At 37.3% G+C, this 13,435-nt stretch overlaps 2 protein-coding genes across 2 annotated transcripts; one reads left to right on the forward strand and one right to left on the reverse strand.

Moving 5' to 3' along the window:
* LOC105163027 (flowering time control protein FCA) lies at positions 90-5,899 on the forward strand. The gene is made up of 13 exons (XM_011081229.2): positions 90-446; positions 560-630; positions 790-868; positions 1,540-1,622; positions 1,714-1,765; positions 2,413-2,489; positions 3,033-3,099; positions 3,413-3,492; positions 3,598-3,662; positions 4,237-4,303; positions 4,876-5,049; positions 5,137-5,347; positions 5,485-5,899. The coding sequence occupies exons 1-12, from the start codon at positions 194-196 to the stop codon at positions 5,266-5,268; spliced, it is 1,200 nt and encodes a 399-aa protein (XP_011079531.1). The 5' UTR covers positions 90-193; the 3' UTR covers positions 5,269-5,347; positions 5,485-5,899.
* LOC105163028 (probable WRKY transcription factor 23) lies at positions 6,479-8,929 on the reverse strand. Its single transcript, XM_011081230.2, has 3 exons — positions 8,172-8,929; positions 7,816-7,962; positions 6,479-7,611 (listed from the first exon to the last, which is right to left on the reverse strand). The coding sequence occupies exons 1-3, from the start codon at positions 8,492-8,494 to the stop codon at positions 7,200-7,202; spliced, it is 882 nt and encodes a 293-aa protein (XP_011079532.1). The 5' UTR covers positions 8,495-8,929; the 3' UTR covers positions 6,479-7,199.

A 13,435-nucleotide genomic window follows, 5' to 3' on the forward strand; every position in this document is an offset into this window, starting at 1 on the left:
TACTGATTTATTAGCTCCTTTTTCCCAATTTTTGAGAATGTTTTGAAAAATGAAAAAGGAAAAGAATAAATGTAAAAGTATATAATTAGTATTGGAACTTCAAACGGGTGGGGTGGGTGTATGTTTGTGGCCAATCTTGTGGTAGGGCTGCTGGAATACTACTTACCTGATTGTTTATACTTCCGGGAAATTGATGGACAGACACGGAGGGGAGAGGCGCGCCGATCACTTAGCTACCACGTCATCTTTTCCTACCGACAGTGCCCACTACTATCACGACTTTCGCCAAGACCACTTGCACGGCGCCCATCACTACCACCAACCCGACCACCGTCACCACCATAATTTGAACAGCGAGCAGAATGCTTCAACTGGTTACCACCTCAACGCCAGCTCCAATCACTCGCTTCCCCTTTCGGGCCAGAAGAGACTACTTTCTCACCCTAGTAATACAAAACTTTTAGTTTTTGAATTACTGATTTTTAACCTCGTTTTCTCCCTATTTTTAACTGTAATCTTCTGCAGACGGTGTTGACTGTGGCGGGTTTTTGTTCTGCAGACGGTGTTGACTGTGGCGGTTTTGTGAAGCTATACGTGGTAGGAATTCCAAGAGAAGCTACTGAACAAGATGTAAGTAGTACTGCTGACCTAAATTAACCCTCAAGTTCATGTTGCATTACTTAATTTTGATTTTGTTTCATCTCGTTTTTTCTTTTCAATATATTTATATTGGCAAATTATCATGCTTAGCACTTCTGAGTATAAATAAATGATATCTTTTACTTTCAGATTGGCGCTGTATTTGGAGAATATGGACACATTCTTGAGGTTGTTCTTCTCAAGGATAAACGGACCGGTTTACAGCAGGGTATGAGACAATAGTGTTTCACAAGACCTTGATACTTGAAATTAAATGGAAATCACTATTGGATTAAGTATTTCATCATGCTTTTACCATGATATGGCAATTCTGTGGAACATCTATGTATGATTTCACATCAATTTTGTTTCATATGTTCTCATTGCAAATGTATCCTAGAGCTCCTATCTGTTGATTGATTAAATATCTTGATTATGTTATGCTAAGGGAAGCATATAAACTATGGGAGAATGTAGAAGAGAAAATCCTATTGTCTCATTAATCCAAGGAATGTGCATCATTTGCCTTCAAAATGCAGAAGAGATAAAGTTTCTTTCAACTGTTTAGATTACTCAGAATACTCTTTCTTGACCAGACTTTATGTCTAAGAGTTGGAAAATTCCGCGTGCAATAATCCTCGAAAACTTAATTAAGTTGGGTGCTTTTCCCATGCCTTCTTTCTAATAGAATGATCTACTTTTGATTACTGTTGCCATGTTTTTTATTGTATGCATGACTATTCTGTTTTCTTTTGCTTACTTATCTACCTGTTGATGCTGTATGCTCTGCTGTTTAATGTATGCACATTCTCGCTTGTTGCTAAACCTGGAAGGACAATTTAACATTCTTTCCAATATCGAAGTATTTAACTTAAGTTTCTTGGTCTTATGTTCTTCTAGAGTGCTGCTTTGTGAAGTATGCAACCATAGAGCAAGCTGAACGAGCTATTGGTGCATTTCACAGTCAATATACTTTTCCTGGGGTAAGTTGTCTCATACTTCTTGCAGATTCCGAGAGTATGGATGCTTTCCCCCAGATACCTTTGATTTATGTGATACATCAATGTTATCCAGGCATTGATTCCTATAAAAGTTAAATATGCAGACGGGGAACGCGAACGCCTTGGTGATTATCTTCTCTATGACAATTTTACTGTCTTGTTTGTCATGATTTTCTTGCAATGCCGTTCTGACTTGGTTTTACTTAATGCTTTAGGATGAAACATTTTGGAAACTGAATTTCATTTGGATTTTTTAGGATGCCCCACATATATTGTTGCGGAAATCTGTGAATCATTTCTTGTGCACCATCTAACTGCCGAATATCTGGTGGGAATATTTGTGATGTGAAGATATTCTTTCTTGTGTTGCTTTGTCTATATTCCTTCTCTCCAAATGGTTATGTTCTTCTGGATCAAAGTGTTTCTTGTGCACTTGGTGGAGTCACAACCTGTTTGTCATTTGTTTTATTGTTTGAAATTTGATAAATGAATAGATCTATCAAGTTTCATGCCACTAGCCATTCTATCGGGCTATCAGCATTGAGAATGCAGCCTTCTTCCAATCTTAAGGTTTCATAATTGAATTTCTTTCCTATGAATAGTGTATATTATGCTCATCCATTATGATTTAAAATTTTCATTTGTTTAACTTTATATATTGCATATTGTGAGTTCTTACACAAGCTTGCAGTGGTACTTCTGCTTGCATGCTTTCTGACTTTAAAAAGATTTCTTTTGCCTCTTGCCGTTTGATTCCTTTCTCTGTCTGTAGGGAGCTTTGGTGCACATGTCCACAAATTGTATGTTGGCTGCTTGAATAGACAATCTTCAAAATGGGAAATTGAAGAAGTATGTAACTTTTAGTCGCTTCTTTGTTGATATTTGCCTATACATACTGTTGCGGTCTGGTCTTTTCTGCTGTCTCACACCTTGTCTCATTTTGATGATTATGCCTATATTCGTATACTGTGCACTCAGCTTAACACTGGCTTGCATTACTCCTTTGTCTTGTTTGCCCCTTGTAGCTTGATAAGAATTATACGTAGCCCTTGCTTGTTGTTTGACTTTAAGCAGTCCACATGGACAAGTTCCAAAACAGGATATGACTATGACTTCTCTATTTGTATATTTTCTGCTGATATGGTTGGTACTGTAATGGCATGATGTTTAGTGGGGATGCTACATTTCTTAGTTTCAAATGTATGTTGGCTATAACAGTTGCAGGACAAATCTGTTCTTCTGTTCAAAAAGGGTCTTGTTTGTTTGTATTTTAAAATTCTGCATGCTTTTGATTAAGACTAAGATAAATACTTCAGATACACATTGTTTTTGTTTCTTTGTCACTTTTGAAACCTAGATAATAAAGGTCTGAGTGAATGTTTTTGCCGCCAGATATTTTCGCCATTTGGTGTTATTGAAGAGATTTTCATTGTCCGGGATGAATTCAAGCAAAACCGAGGTGTGTACCTTGTAATTTCTCGCACTCCACAGCTAAGTTTGTTAAGAGATTGCATGAGGCTTGAGAAAATGCTTGACTAATAAATTGGGGTTGCTCCCACCATCCCACTAGTTTATTTTCCTGTCTATTCTCAATGCCTCAATATAAATCTTGAATTTGTGAAAAGAGCCATCCTTTTACATTTTGTTGTGATTGGTCCGCATTGGTCGCTCTGGCTATTGTGGCTCTTGGATTCTGGCACATTGAAAATCCTTGCTTGTCGCTATTGATTTTCTATACTTTTTCCTCATGTGAACTTTTTCTGGCTTCAAAGGATGTGCATTCGTCCAATTTTCTTCTAGACATATGGCAGCTGCTGCAATTCAGGCTTTACATGGAAAATTTGTGATGAGAGTAAGCCTTCTATGTTTGCATGCGTGTGTATGTGTGTGCAATTTTTTCTATTTTATTTTGTTTCTTCATAGTTAATAAGTTATTCCTGAGATACTTTTTCTTTAGGGATGTGATCAACCGCTGATAGTTCGGTTTGCAGATCCCAAGAAGCCAAGGATAGGGGATTCAAGGTACCATGAATTTTGGCAATCCTTGCAACTGATGTTTTTTCTGATGACAATTGCAGATCTTGTAAAAGTGTTGTCTTGTGTCTGTAATCGTATGCATTCCTTTTCCAAGATGAAGAGATGTGCAATTTTTGTAACCGTCTTATTTTTTGCGAATTGCTGGACTGCCAATGGTCCGTTCTGGCAAATTGAGCATTTTAGTTTAACAGCTGATTTTCTCCCATTACAAAATGGATGCAGACACACACACACACAAAAAAAAATGCATTTGATAATATTTGGAAACCATCAATTATGTTGATAAAAGTTACTACAGAGTTACACTGATGTAGTAAAACACAGTGATTAAATTCTTTGTAAAGATAATCCTTTTTTTGAACCAAGATAACAGATTCTAGAAATAAGAATTGTCAAGAAACTTGATTGCATGCTTGAGAAATGCCTAATACAGTCTAAACAAATTAAAAAAAGTTTTGTATTTACATATATGTTATCTATTGTCTGCATTATACCTCTTTTGTCACTGATCTTTGTTGTGGTCTTCATCTACGTGTTGCTTTGTGTACGTTTTCTGCAGGCCTGCTCCATATATGAATGATCCTTCTAATGGGCCTATGCAATCTAATGAAAAACAACACGTGAAGGTAACATATTATTGCTGGTCATACATAGCCTGCGGAAGAGATATATCACTCATTCTCCGATATGTTACTCATTTTTACAATAAGCTTAACATTTTGCGAAATTGTACGTGCTGGTGTTTTCTGAATTCCTATCATAGACCTAGAATTACTGATCTGTGTATAAAACTTATATAACTTTCTTCTGCTGCTAGTTTTCATATAAAGATATCTAAGTTGCTCTCTATTGCATTAAGTTGTTTATTCCCCTTAACAAGTTGTGGTGCTGGGTTGTGTTTCATGCAAGCATTTTTTTCCTTGTGGTTAATCTATTATAAGGAGTATTTGAATTGCAATTGGTTTGTTGGCAACTTACTCTGATGTTTTTGTTCTTGATGCTTGCATATTGATTTGACTAGTTATATTAAAGATTCTATTTCAATTGCATGTCTGCTGTGCTGGGCTTCTGGGAGATTTCTTCTTGTCTCTTGTCTTGTGATGAATGTGACTTGAGGAACATCTTTAACAAAAAAAAGATGATTTGCATTGACTTCTTCACTCCATGTTGTAAATATGCCTGTCGTGTATATTTTCAGTCTTCACATTCAGGATGCAAGACGACAACAATTACAAGCAATGGTACTACACCTGTGTCTCATGCATGTGATTCAGTTGCCGAGATAGAACACACTATAGAATGTGACTGGAGCGAGCATGTCTCACCTGATGGAGACTTGTATTATTATAATTGTGTAACATGTGAAAGCAGAGTAAGAACTCCTTCTCTTTCTGCAAAGTTTTTGTTCTCCATTATCTGGATTATCTTGGATTGTGATGGCTCCATAATATGCCATTAGTGGGAGAAGCCTGAGGAGTATGCACTTTATGAACAAGAACTGGACAATTTTGAAGACCAGCAACAACAGCTGCAGGAATCAAAACTACACGTCCATTCTTCCCCAGAGGTGTCTGAAGCACAAAAGGCATAGCTGAAGCTCAGAAACTCGATGACAAGAGTTGCAGCAGGGTCTACTGCCATCCTGAGATATAGCTCCTTCACCTGCTATGGTTAGTTTGAACCGACTGCTTTTTACCTGTTTGTGATGCTAAGAAGTTTCACTTGGTATAAAGACACCTTAATGTTGAGTCAGCTGAATTTACCAATTTGTCAAATTATGCTAAAATCTTTTTGTGTTATCATGCAGCAATGGACCAGGAAGAAGTTTTGTGGTGAACATTTTACTGGAATTGGTGAAATTGAGGGGAAGTGCACTGTACTTATCTGGATGCCCACTTAATTGCAACCTTCACTGATTCTTAACAACAAGACCTAGACATGCTCACTTATAATGGTTGTTTTGGCAACTTGTATATTTATGTTATATTATCTACTGTGTTGGCATGTGTCTTGCTAATTCTTACCACTTGCCAATTACAAAAGGTTTCATACTGTTTCTTATGCATCACATCCAATCTTCGACATGCATTTCCATGAGGAGTGATTTCCTATGGGCTTGGTCGGTCAGGTGAGGTGTCTCTTTGCATTAGTAATACCTTTCAATTGCAAAGGCAAATGCGGCCTGAATGTGGGTGCCTGAGCCTATATGATGATTCATTCTACTATAACAGCTTAAACATTCAAATGCCTAGGATGGGAACATGCTTGGTCTAAAAGTATCCAGGCTTCTATTTCTTTCACCAACTTTTTCAAACCCAACTCGAGCAATGGATAATGGGTTCCCTTGACAGCACTTCAACATCACATGAATTAATCTACTACTATATCTGGATGAAGTCTAACTAATTTGGTTGAAGTTACTCTTTGCTGAAGAACTCTTGGAACTTTGTTGATAGTAAAGTTGCAAAAACAGTTGATCTTTCCATTTTTAATTTTATCTGAGCAGTCAAAAATAGCCATGGTAGGTACGAGTGTCTTCCAAACAAGTACTGAATGACTTGGACATGGTGGATGGTCATGATCTTTTTAGCGATTAATGGGTAATCTTTTCACGTTGTTTCAGTAAGTGATGGGTCATTGGTGAGTTAAATAATTCATTCCTGATGATGACCTCCAAGCGGAAATACTACTTTGGACATATCTGAGTGGTGTGTGTATGACAAGAAAATGTTTCACTGCATGAATTTCTCAAAGTGCAACTGCAGTGCGAGAACAGCAAAGATGTTTTTACATTAGGAAAGTCCTACTAGGCAAGCACGAGGAGTGTGCACGATAAGGACGCTGTCTAGGAGGCGGCATCCAGCACTGGCTGTTGAAGTCTTCTTCTACTATCATCTCTTTCTTCATTGTAGTGTTCCTTTTCATCAAAAAATGAAAAAGAAAAAGATGAAAATGGTAGCTTGGTTATCGACATCTGATACCTTTTCGGTCCAAGTCCACTACTTGTAATGTTCAATTTTACTTATATATTCCCCTCATAATTCTCATCATATTTCTGAGATCCCACTTCTTTAAGAATGAGTTTTCTACCGTTGCAGTTCACAGACAACTAGAACAAAGCTTCTTGGTGAAACTGAAGCCCTAGCCTTCCATATTCAGCATCAGAGCCAAAAGACTAAACGCGCTTCCCCTCTACATAAAAGGAAAGACACGGATGTGGAAGTTAAAAGTACAAGATTATGGAATTAAGAGAAGAAAATCTCAGGTTTCTTGGCCTATCCATCAATCATCAGAATCAGATACCGCATTGCACAACGCCCTACCATAATTATCATTTGTATAATATAATGGAAACGAATGGTGAATACTTCACCAATTAGGGTTTTGCAACTTTTGTACTAGAAGATTACTCATGTCTTGACTAAAGAAGACTACATACTAGAGATTAATCTACAAACTTTTCCTACTATAGGTCAGTAATGAGAGGCAAGACATATCATACAAAATCAACTTCAGTGTTTACTACTCTTCCTTTTTGGTTGCCGACCATGGCACAACATCTTGAAGAAGCCCATGGTCAGTCAGCAAAGCAGAAGACTGATCAGAGCAAAAGCGCAAACTTTGTCCACCACCACCACCAGAACTAACAGTGTTGTTGGTGGGACCTGCATGAGTGTAACCACAGTTCAAGAGAACTGAGAAATTGAAATGTTGTTGAGGATGAGATAGAACCATTTCTGCAGACGGACCATCTGGGGCCGAGAAGGCGGAATAGGGTGGTAGCGCGTGGACAGCGGCAGGGGACCGCGGCATTACTGGGGTTGGATGCGTGTGTTGACCTTCATATGTTGTGACGACAATGCTAGGATCATTGCAAGATCTCTCAACCCTTTTTTTGACATTACATGATGCACTTGTGCACCTATAATAGCTCCTGCAAAAATGTGACAATAAGAAACTACATTAATAATAGAAAGAACACACACTCACACACACATATATGTATATATATGTCTATGTGGGGTTTCCTATAAAGGTCTAATTAAATCTGAAAATCTCCTGTAATTTCCACCTAGCTAGGTAGCAGGTGAAGATTTAACTAATAATGAAGGGCGAAGGAGAAACGGAAGGTACCCACCTAGGAAAAGGGCTGTTCTTGACAGCTTTTTGGCCATACTTTCTCCATCGGTAGCCATCTTCCAGATGATCAACCTCGCTCTTTGTCATGAAAGCAAATCTTGGCTCTCTCTGCCTCTTCTGACTCGCTGTTTTCTTGGGTTTCAACCTGTTCCCACATACCCCAAAATAGCAAACATATATAATATCAGTTAAGTGTTTCTCTAATCACATCATGATGTCAAAAGAAACAAAACCAACACGTACACAAAACACATACATATATCCCCACATGTGTAGCTAATTATTTAAGGTATGTTCAAGAGAAGTACATCCATATCCATATATGTGTATGCGCATAAGGACATATATACTTACAGTTTCTTAGTCTTGTGATTTTCCTCCTCCTCCTCCTCCTCCTCCTCTTCTTCTCCATCCACTATCTCTTTAGTCTGTTCATCATTCTGGCCAGCAGTTGATTCTGAAGAAATAGAGGAAGAATTGGGTGTGGTTGGTGGATTGAGGAACAGCTCAGGTGAATGGTCCTGAGGCAAGGGTTCCACTTGCAGTTGCACAGATGGTATAAGAGTCCCTTGCAAGAGATCAAAGAGAGAAGGGCCAAAGTCTTGCATACTCAGCAGCTCCATGAACCCTAATGAGCTGCTGCTCTTTTCAGCTTCACCGTACTCTAACAACTCCATATTTGGATAATGATCCAAGAAGGAATTGAAGATAGATGATGATGATGAGTGTTGGAAGTAGTAGTAGTAGTAGTCTGTTTTACTCACCTTGAAAATCTGTCTTTCATTTAATGTTTGGGTGTGGTAGAGAGAGAAAGTGAAGGAAATGAATTTTGGGGGTGTGGAAGTAGAAAAGAGAAGAGGAGAGTGGAAGTGGTAAAAATGGTATATTGGGGTGTGGAGAAAGGGTAGAAAAGCATTAATAAATGGAAGGGGAAGGGGAAGGTGCAGGAGAAAAGAGTAGAGTATTGAATTCAAAGGTTAGTTTTGACGGGTAAGCCAGTTAAAGTGTGAACGCGATCGACTGACACATGAGCTGATTACGGCAAAAAAGGCTCCTCCTCTTTTTTCCATTGTATTCCCATGTGCTCTGTCAAGATTTTGCATCACCTTTATTATATATTATTTCTTGCAAGCTTTCACACACCGAAACATATATCCATTTCCACCCCCACCCCATATGAAATCGCAACTTTGGGCTATAAAGGTCTAGTAATGTGTTGTGTATTTGGTAATTGAATGTAGTGAAAGAGGAGGAGGTGTAGAATATTGTAAATTTGAATATATGATGATGTAGTGAGGTGGAAATTGGTAGTTGAGTAGCAATAAATCATGAGAGAGAGAGAGAGTAGTGTTGTAATGGTGTGATGATCAGTAGGAGTCGGTGGTACGTATAAGGTGGTGGTGGTAGTAGTAGTAGTATTTGGTTTGATGTGCTCCTCCTCAGTCCTCAGTCCTCAGTGCTCATTATTCCTCAATCCTCAAACTCAACTCTCATAAAATCATAATCATAATCATAATAATAATAGTAATGTTGAAACCTCCTTCATATGATGGCATGCATGTTTAGTGAATGGGAATGGGCTCATTATATATGGCCTACACACTCCACATCACTCCCTCCCTTTTTTTTAATTTATTTATATATATCTAGAGAGAGAGAGAGAGAGAGAGGGCCCCTTTTTGCGTGTTCAATTTAAAAACCAAATCTTTCCAAATAACTTTTAACTTATTCAAATTTAAACGCGTGAATCCCCCCTTCCCTTTCCCTCCCCTCCCCTCCCCTCCCATCTACTTGTGAATGGGTTATAACTCATTCTCTCATCATCCCTAATTAATATAAGTAACAAGGTGCAGTTATGTATGTATCACATATTCCTAATACAAAATTCATTATCATCATAATTAAATTAAACATAAGTGGGTGGACATCATCAGCCCGTAACCCAATACCCATGCATTATTAACGCGTTTTGGGAATATTCTGGTGTGGGGGTGTGGGTGCCCCTCTCTGCCTTGCCTTGTATTCTACGCTCCCTCCCTCTCTGCATCCCATCTTCATTTGTACATGGACTTTCACCTACTCCTAGCTTAGTGTGTGTTGGGTTAGAGGGCTCGCTCATGCCTCTATTCATTTTTCAACTTTTTATTATATTATTGTGACTTTATTTCAAAATTAAAATTTGGATTCTAAGACATCAATTTGGGCAATAATAATAATAATTTTGTTTTAAATCAAAGGAGGAGCATTTTAAATCACTTCACTCATAAAATGGTAACATTTTGAACTTGTTGAGTTTATAATTATATGTTTATATATTGTTGGAATTATTGTTGTTACAAAGAGAATTAAGAATGCAATGGGGGGTTTAGAATTGAATGGAGTTGGTGAGTATGAAAGCATGAGTATTGTTGTTGTTGTGTGTTGACAGCCACAGAAATACATACAAGTAATTGAAATTTGAAATAATAAAGTAGAATTGTAGGGTTGGTTTGGAGTAGGAAAGAGAAATAATGGAGAAAATTACAAATAACAAATCAAATTAAGAGGTTTTGTTTTGTTTTGTTTTCTATAGTAGTAATTAAGACAGGGTAGCAATAGCAATAGCATAGTGGATGGATGCGTGTAAAGGGATTTAAATTGTTGTTATTATATTAGTGTGATGCGCCTCCCCCTTCATTATGCCGGATTTTAAGTAAGATTGGGTCACCATTTTTTCTATTTAGCTTCATTAATCAGAATCACGACTCCCCAGCAGCTGCTATTGTTGACCGTTTACACGTGAAAACCAAAGCCTTCCCCGCCCCATACATTACTACTGTATGACACACTAATTTGCATGGACATTCAATTGAACACAACATATTATGTCGCCCACATCCTCCACCACAAAAACATTCTTCTTCTGTTGACTAATCTCCATTTCATATCTGTTGTACTACCAGATTCAGTCATCGCCATTACGTTTTCATGGATCCCCAATTTAATTATCAATGTCGCAACTTGTTGCCCCGCCCCATATATATATAATTGGGCTTACAACCTTAAAATTATTGTTGCTTATGCCCCATAATCTCTTCCATTTAGAAAACATGAAGAAGATGTAGTATATTCACATATAGTGTGGCTTTAATTCTATAATGCTCATTTTTACCTGCTTTTTGCTTTGTCTCTACTTTTATAGTATCATTATTAACAAGACAAGAAACTAACAACACAATAATTATAGCAAAACCATGAAATATATGTATCATGATCATGATCAATTAAAACAAATGAAAATAAAGAAAAAAGAATGGAGGTCCAACGTATGCAGGTATGGAGTAGTGTTGATGATGATGAGAAGCAGAAGCAGATGAAGCATAATCTTCATCACTTCAACTCTGATTTGTAATGCCAAAATGTAATGGGCTGTGTCTCTGAGAGCCCTTTCCATTCCCATGGTGGACTCAGAGTTAGGAATCAGGATTCTCACCTTCCTTTGAAGCCCAGGAGGCCTAATACTGTATGGACGACGTCTCCTCCTCTCCACCTGCACTTTGCTACACAAATCAGGGGCCATGATGGTGAGAATTGAAGCAGAGGTGGATGATGAGCTTATTATATTAAAGTGGATGATGAGGATAACATAATTGTAGCTACTATAATTCAGACCCATTCATCATCATTACTTATTAATTCATCTTAATGCACATGCTTTTTTAAATAACATAAAAGATTAGTAGCATTCATTATTTTATTTTTGGGTCCCAATTAACAAACTTTATCTAATTATATCCCCATTGTTTGTGCTCCTTTCATCCCCGCCCCCTCCCTCTTCTATTATTCATTTTCTCTTTAACAAACCCAATTTCTTGCATAAATTTTCCAAAGAAAAAAAATACACACACAATATTTAAAATTCTGCATTACTTAACTGATTCTTAAATTAAGGTATAATCAGTGTGAAAACATGAACAGGGAGACACCTATCAATGTTCTATCTTGGGAAGGGGGTGCAAATAATTTCGTATTTTCTTTCTTTTTTCTATTGGGAGTGGGGGGTTAAAATAAATTATAACGGAATTTTTTGAAATTTATCATAATTACAATTATTCCATTATTATTTAAAAAATTATAAATACCTCTCTTACAGATACAATCACTTAACAAATACCCCCTCGAAACAACTAATGTATTAAATGATCGTTAATTTTAGAAGATTATTTATAATTTTTTAAACAATTAATAGATATTTATAATTATAATAAATTTAAAAATACCCATTATAAAATTATTTGCAGAATTTGAAGATACTTAATACTGGAATCGACACACAAGCAAATTAAGATTCGATCCAAATACAGATTTTGACTGTATGGGCTAATCCAGCCCAAATGCAATTGGTGAACAGCCTGTTTCGTATTCAGTTGGACCCAAGACTTTAGTTTAATTCTAATTGGTCCGGCTGTGGTGGGCTTAGTTCGATATTCAATGATGTATTAAAAATTGGATTGGGTTCAGCGGTTGAATGTTCGTTCATGAGACTTTCCCAGACTTACTCTTCTTCACTGGCAAACACCCAATTTTAGAAAGGGTAAGAAGCAAGCAATAGCAATGTAAAAAAGTTGTATACCAACATCCATGTCCAAATAAATGGGAAAATCACCTGCTTTAGGGCTTCGCATTTGGTGCATGAGATATTGGCTACCAACAGTCGCCAATCCTGCGACCTAGTTTCAACTCTTTGTTTGTGGAAACATGGATAACTGAAGAGGCAGATTTCAGGTCTGTGCGTGAATCTAACGTCCTTAGTGCATACCTATGATGGGGGACTCTGATTTGGATTCTCAATTTTCCCGTCTCTTGTAATTCAATGGCGTCGATATATGTTAGATTCACGCACAAACTCGCAATCTGTCTTTTCGAATGATACTCTTGAGCTTGCCTATTCAATTCTTCCTCCTATCTGCCAGTTCGCGTCAATTCAGCTACCGTAGCAGAGGAAAGTCTTTGTCTTTGGAGGGTTTTCATTGATCTGGTTTGTTCTCCGGTTCCGAGTCTAATTTTTCCTGGTGTTAATTGTAATAATCAATTGTTGATTCGTTTTGTATCTGATTCGATTTGTTGATGGAATTCTTTGATCGGTTGCTGATGGGAGAATACAAATTTTGGGAATGAGATTTCTTTTCTACAATTAATTAATATGAATACCCGATACCCGTGCTGATTATGGTCTTCCATTTCCTTTTTCTTATTATTCATTACTTACACTAATTGTGGGGAACTTTACGAGGATTGGATGGTTGGATTGAACTTGGCATCTTTTTTTTCCAAAGTTTTGATCTTTGTCTTAATTTTATCGGTGGATTGGATACCTAGTTGAATTGGTTTGCTCCCTCTTACTTTGCTGCCCAGAAGCTGAAGCTGAGTATTCTGTGGTTTAATTGCCAACAACTCATAATCAATCACCAAATATGATATAATTGAATTTCTTTTCGCTTCTGATGGATTATGTCGTGGAAAGTTTATTGCCATCTTCTTGAGTGAACTGAGGAAATTAGAATTTGATTTTAATCATAGAAAACTTGCAAAACAAGCAAAGATAGTGTTTCCCTGTGCTATTCAGAAAACATGCTTTC

The sequence above is a fragment of the Sesamum indicum genome, linkage group LG6 (genome assembly GCF_000512975.1).
Source record: "Sesamum indicum cultivar Zhongzhi No. 13 linkage group LG6, S_indicum_v1.0, whole genome shotgun sequence".
NCBI classification, from domain to species: Eukaryota; Viridiplantae; Streptophyta; class Magnoliopsida; order Lamiales; family Pedaliaceae; genus Sesamum; species Sesamum indicum.

Bases quoted from the DNA above. Each gene is read 5' to 3' on its own strand.
- LOC105163027 (XM_011081229.2), top strand. From the start codon at position 194: ATGGACAGACACGGAGGGGAGAGGCGCGCCGATCACTTAGCTACCACG. The intron at 2,490-3,032 runs GTATGTAACTTT...TTTTGCCGCCAG, and splicing joins CAAAATGGGAAATTGAAGAA to ATATTTTCGCCATTTGGTGT. The intron at 5,050-5,136 runs GTAAGAACTCCT...ATATGCCATTAG, and splicing joins GTGTAACATGTGAAAGCAGA to TGGGAGAAGCCTGAGGAGTA.
- LOC105163028 (XM_011081230.2), bottom strand. From the start codon at position 8,494: ATGGAGTTGTTAGAGTACGGTGAAGCTGAAAAGAGCAGCAGCTCATTA. The intron at 7,963-8,171 runs GTAAGTATATAT...ATGTGGGAACAG, and splicing joins AATCACAAGACTAAGAAACT to GTTGAAACCCAAGAAAACAG. The intron at 7,612-7,815 runs GTGGGTACCTTC...ACATTTTTGCAG, and splicing joins AAGAACAGCCCTTTTCCTAG to GAGCTATTATAGGTGCACAA.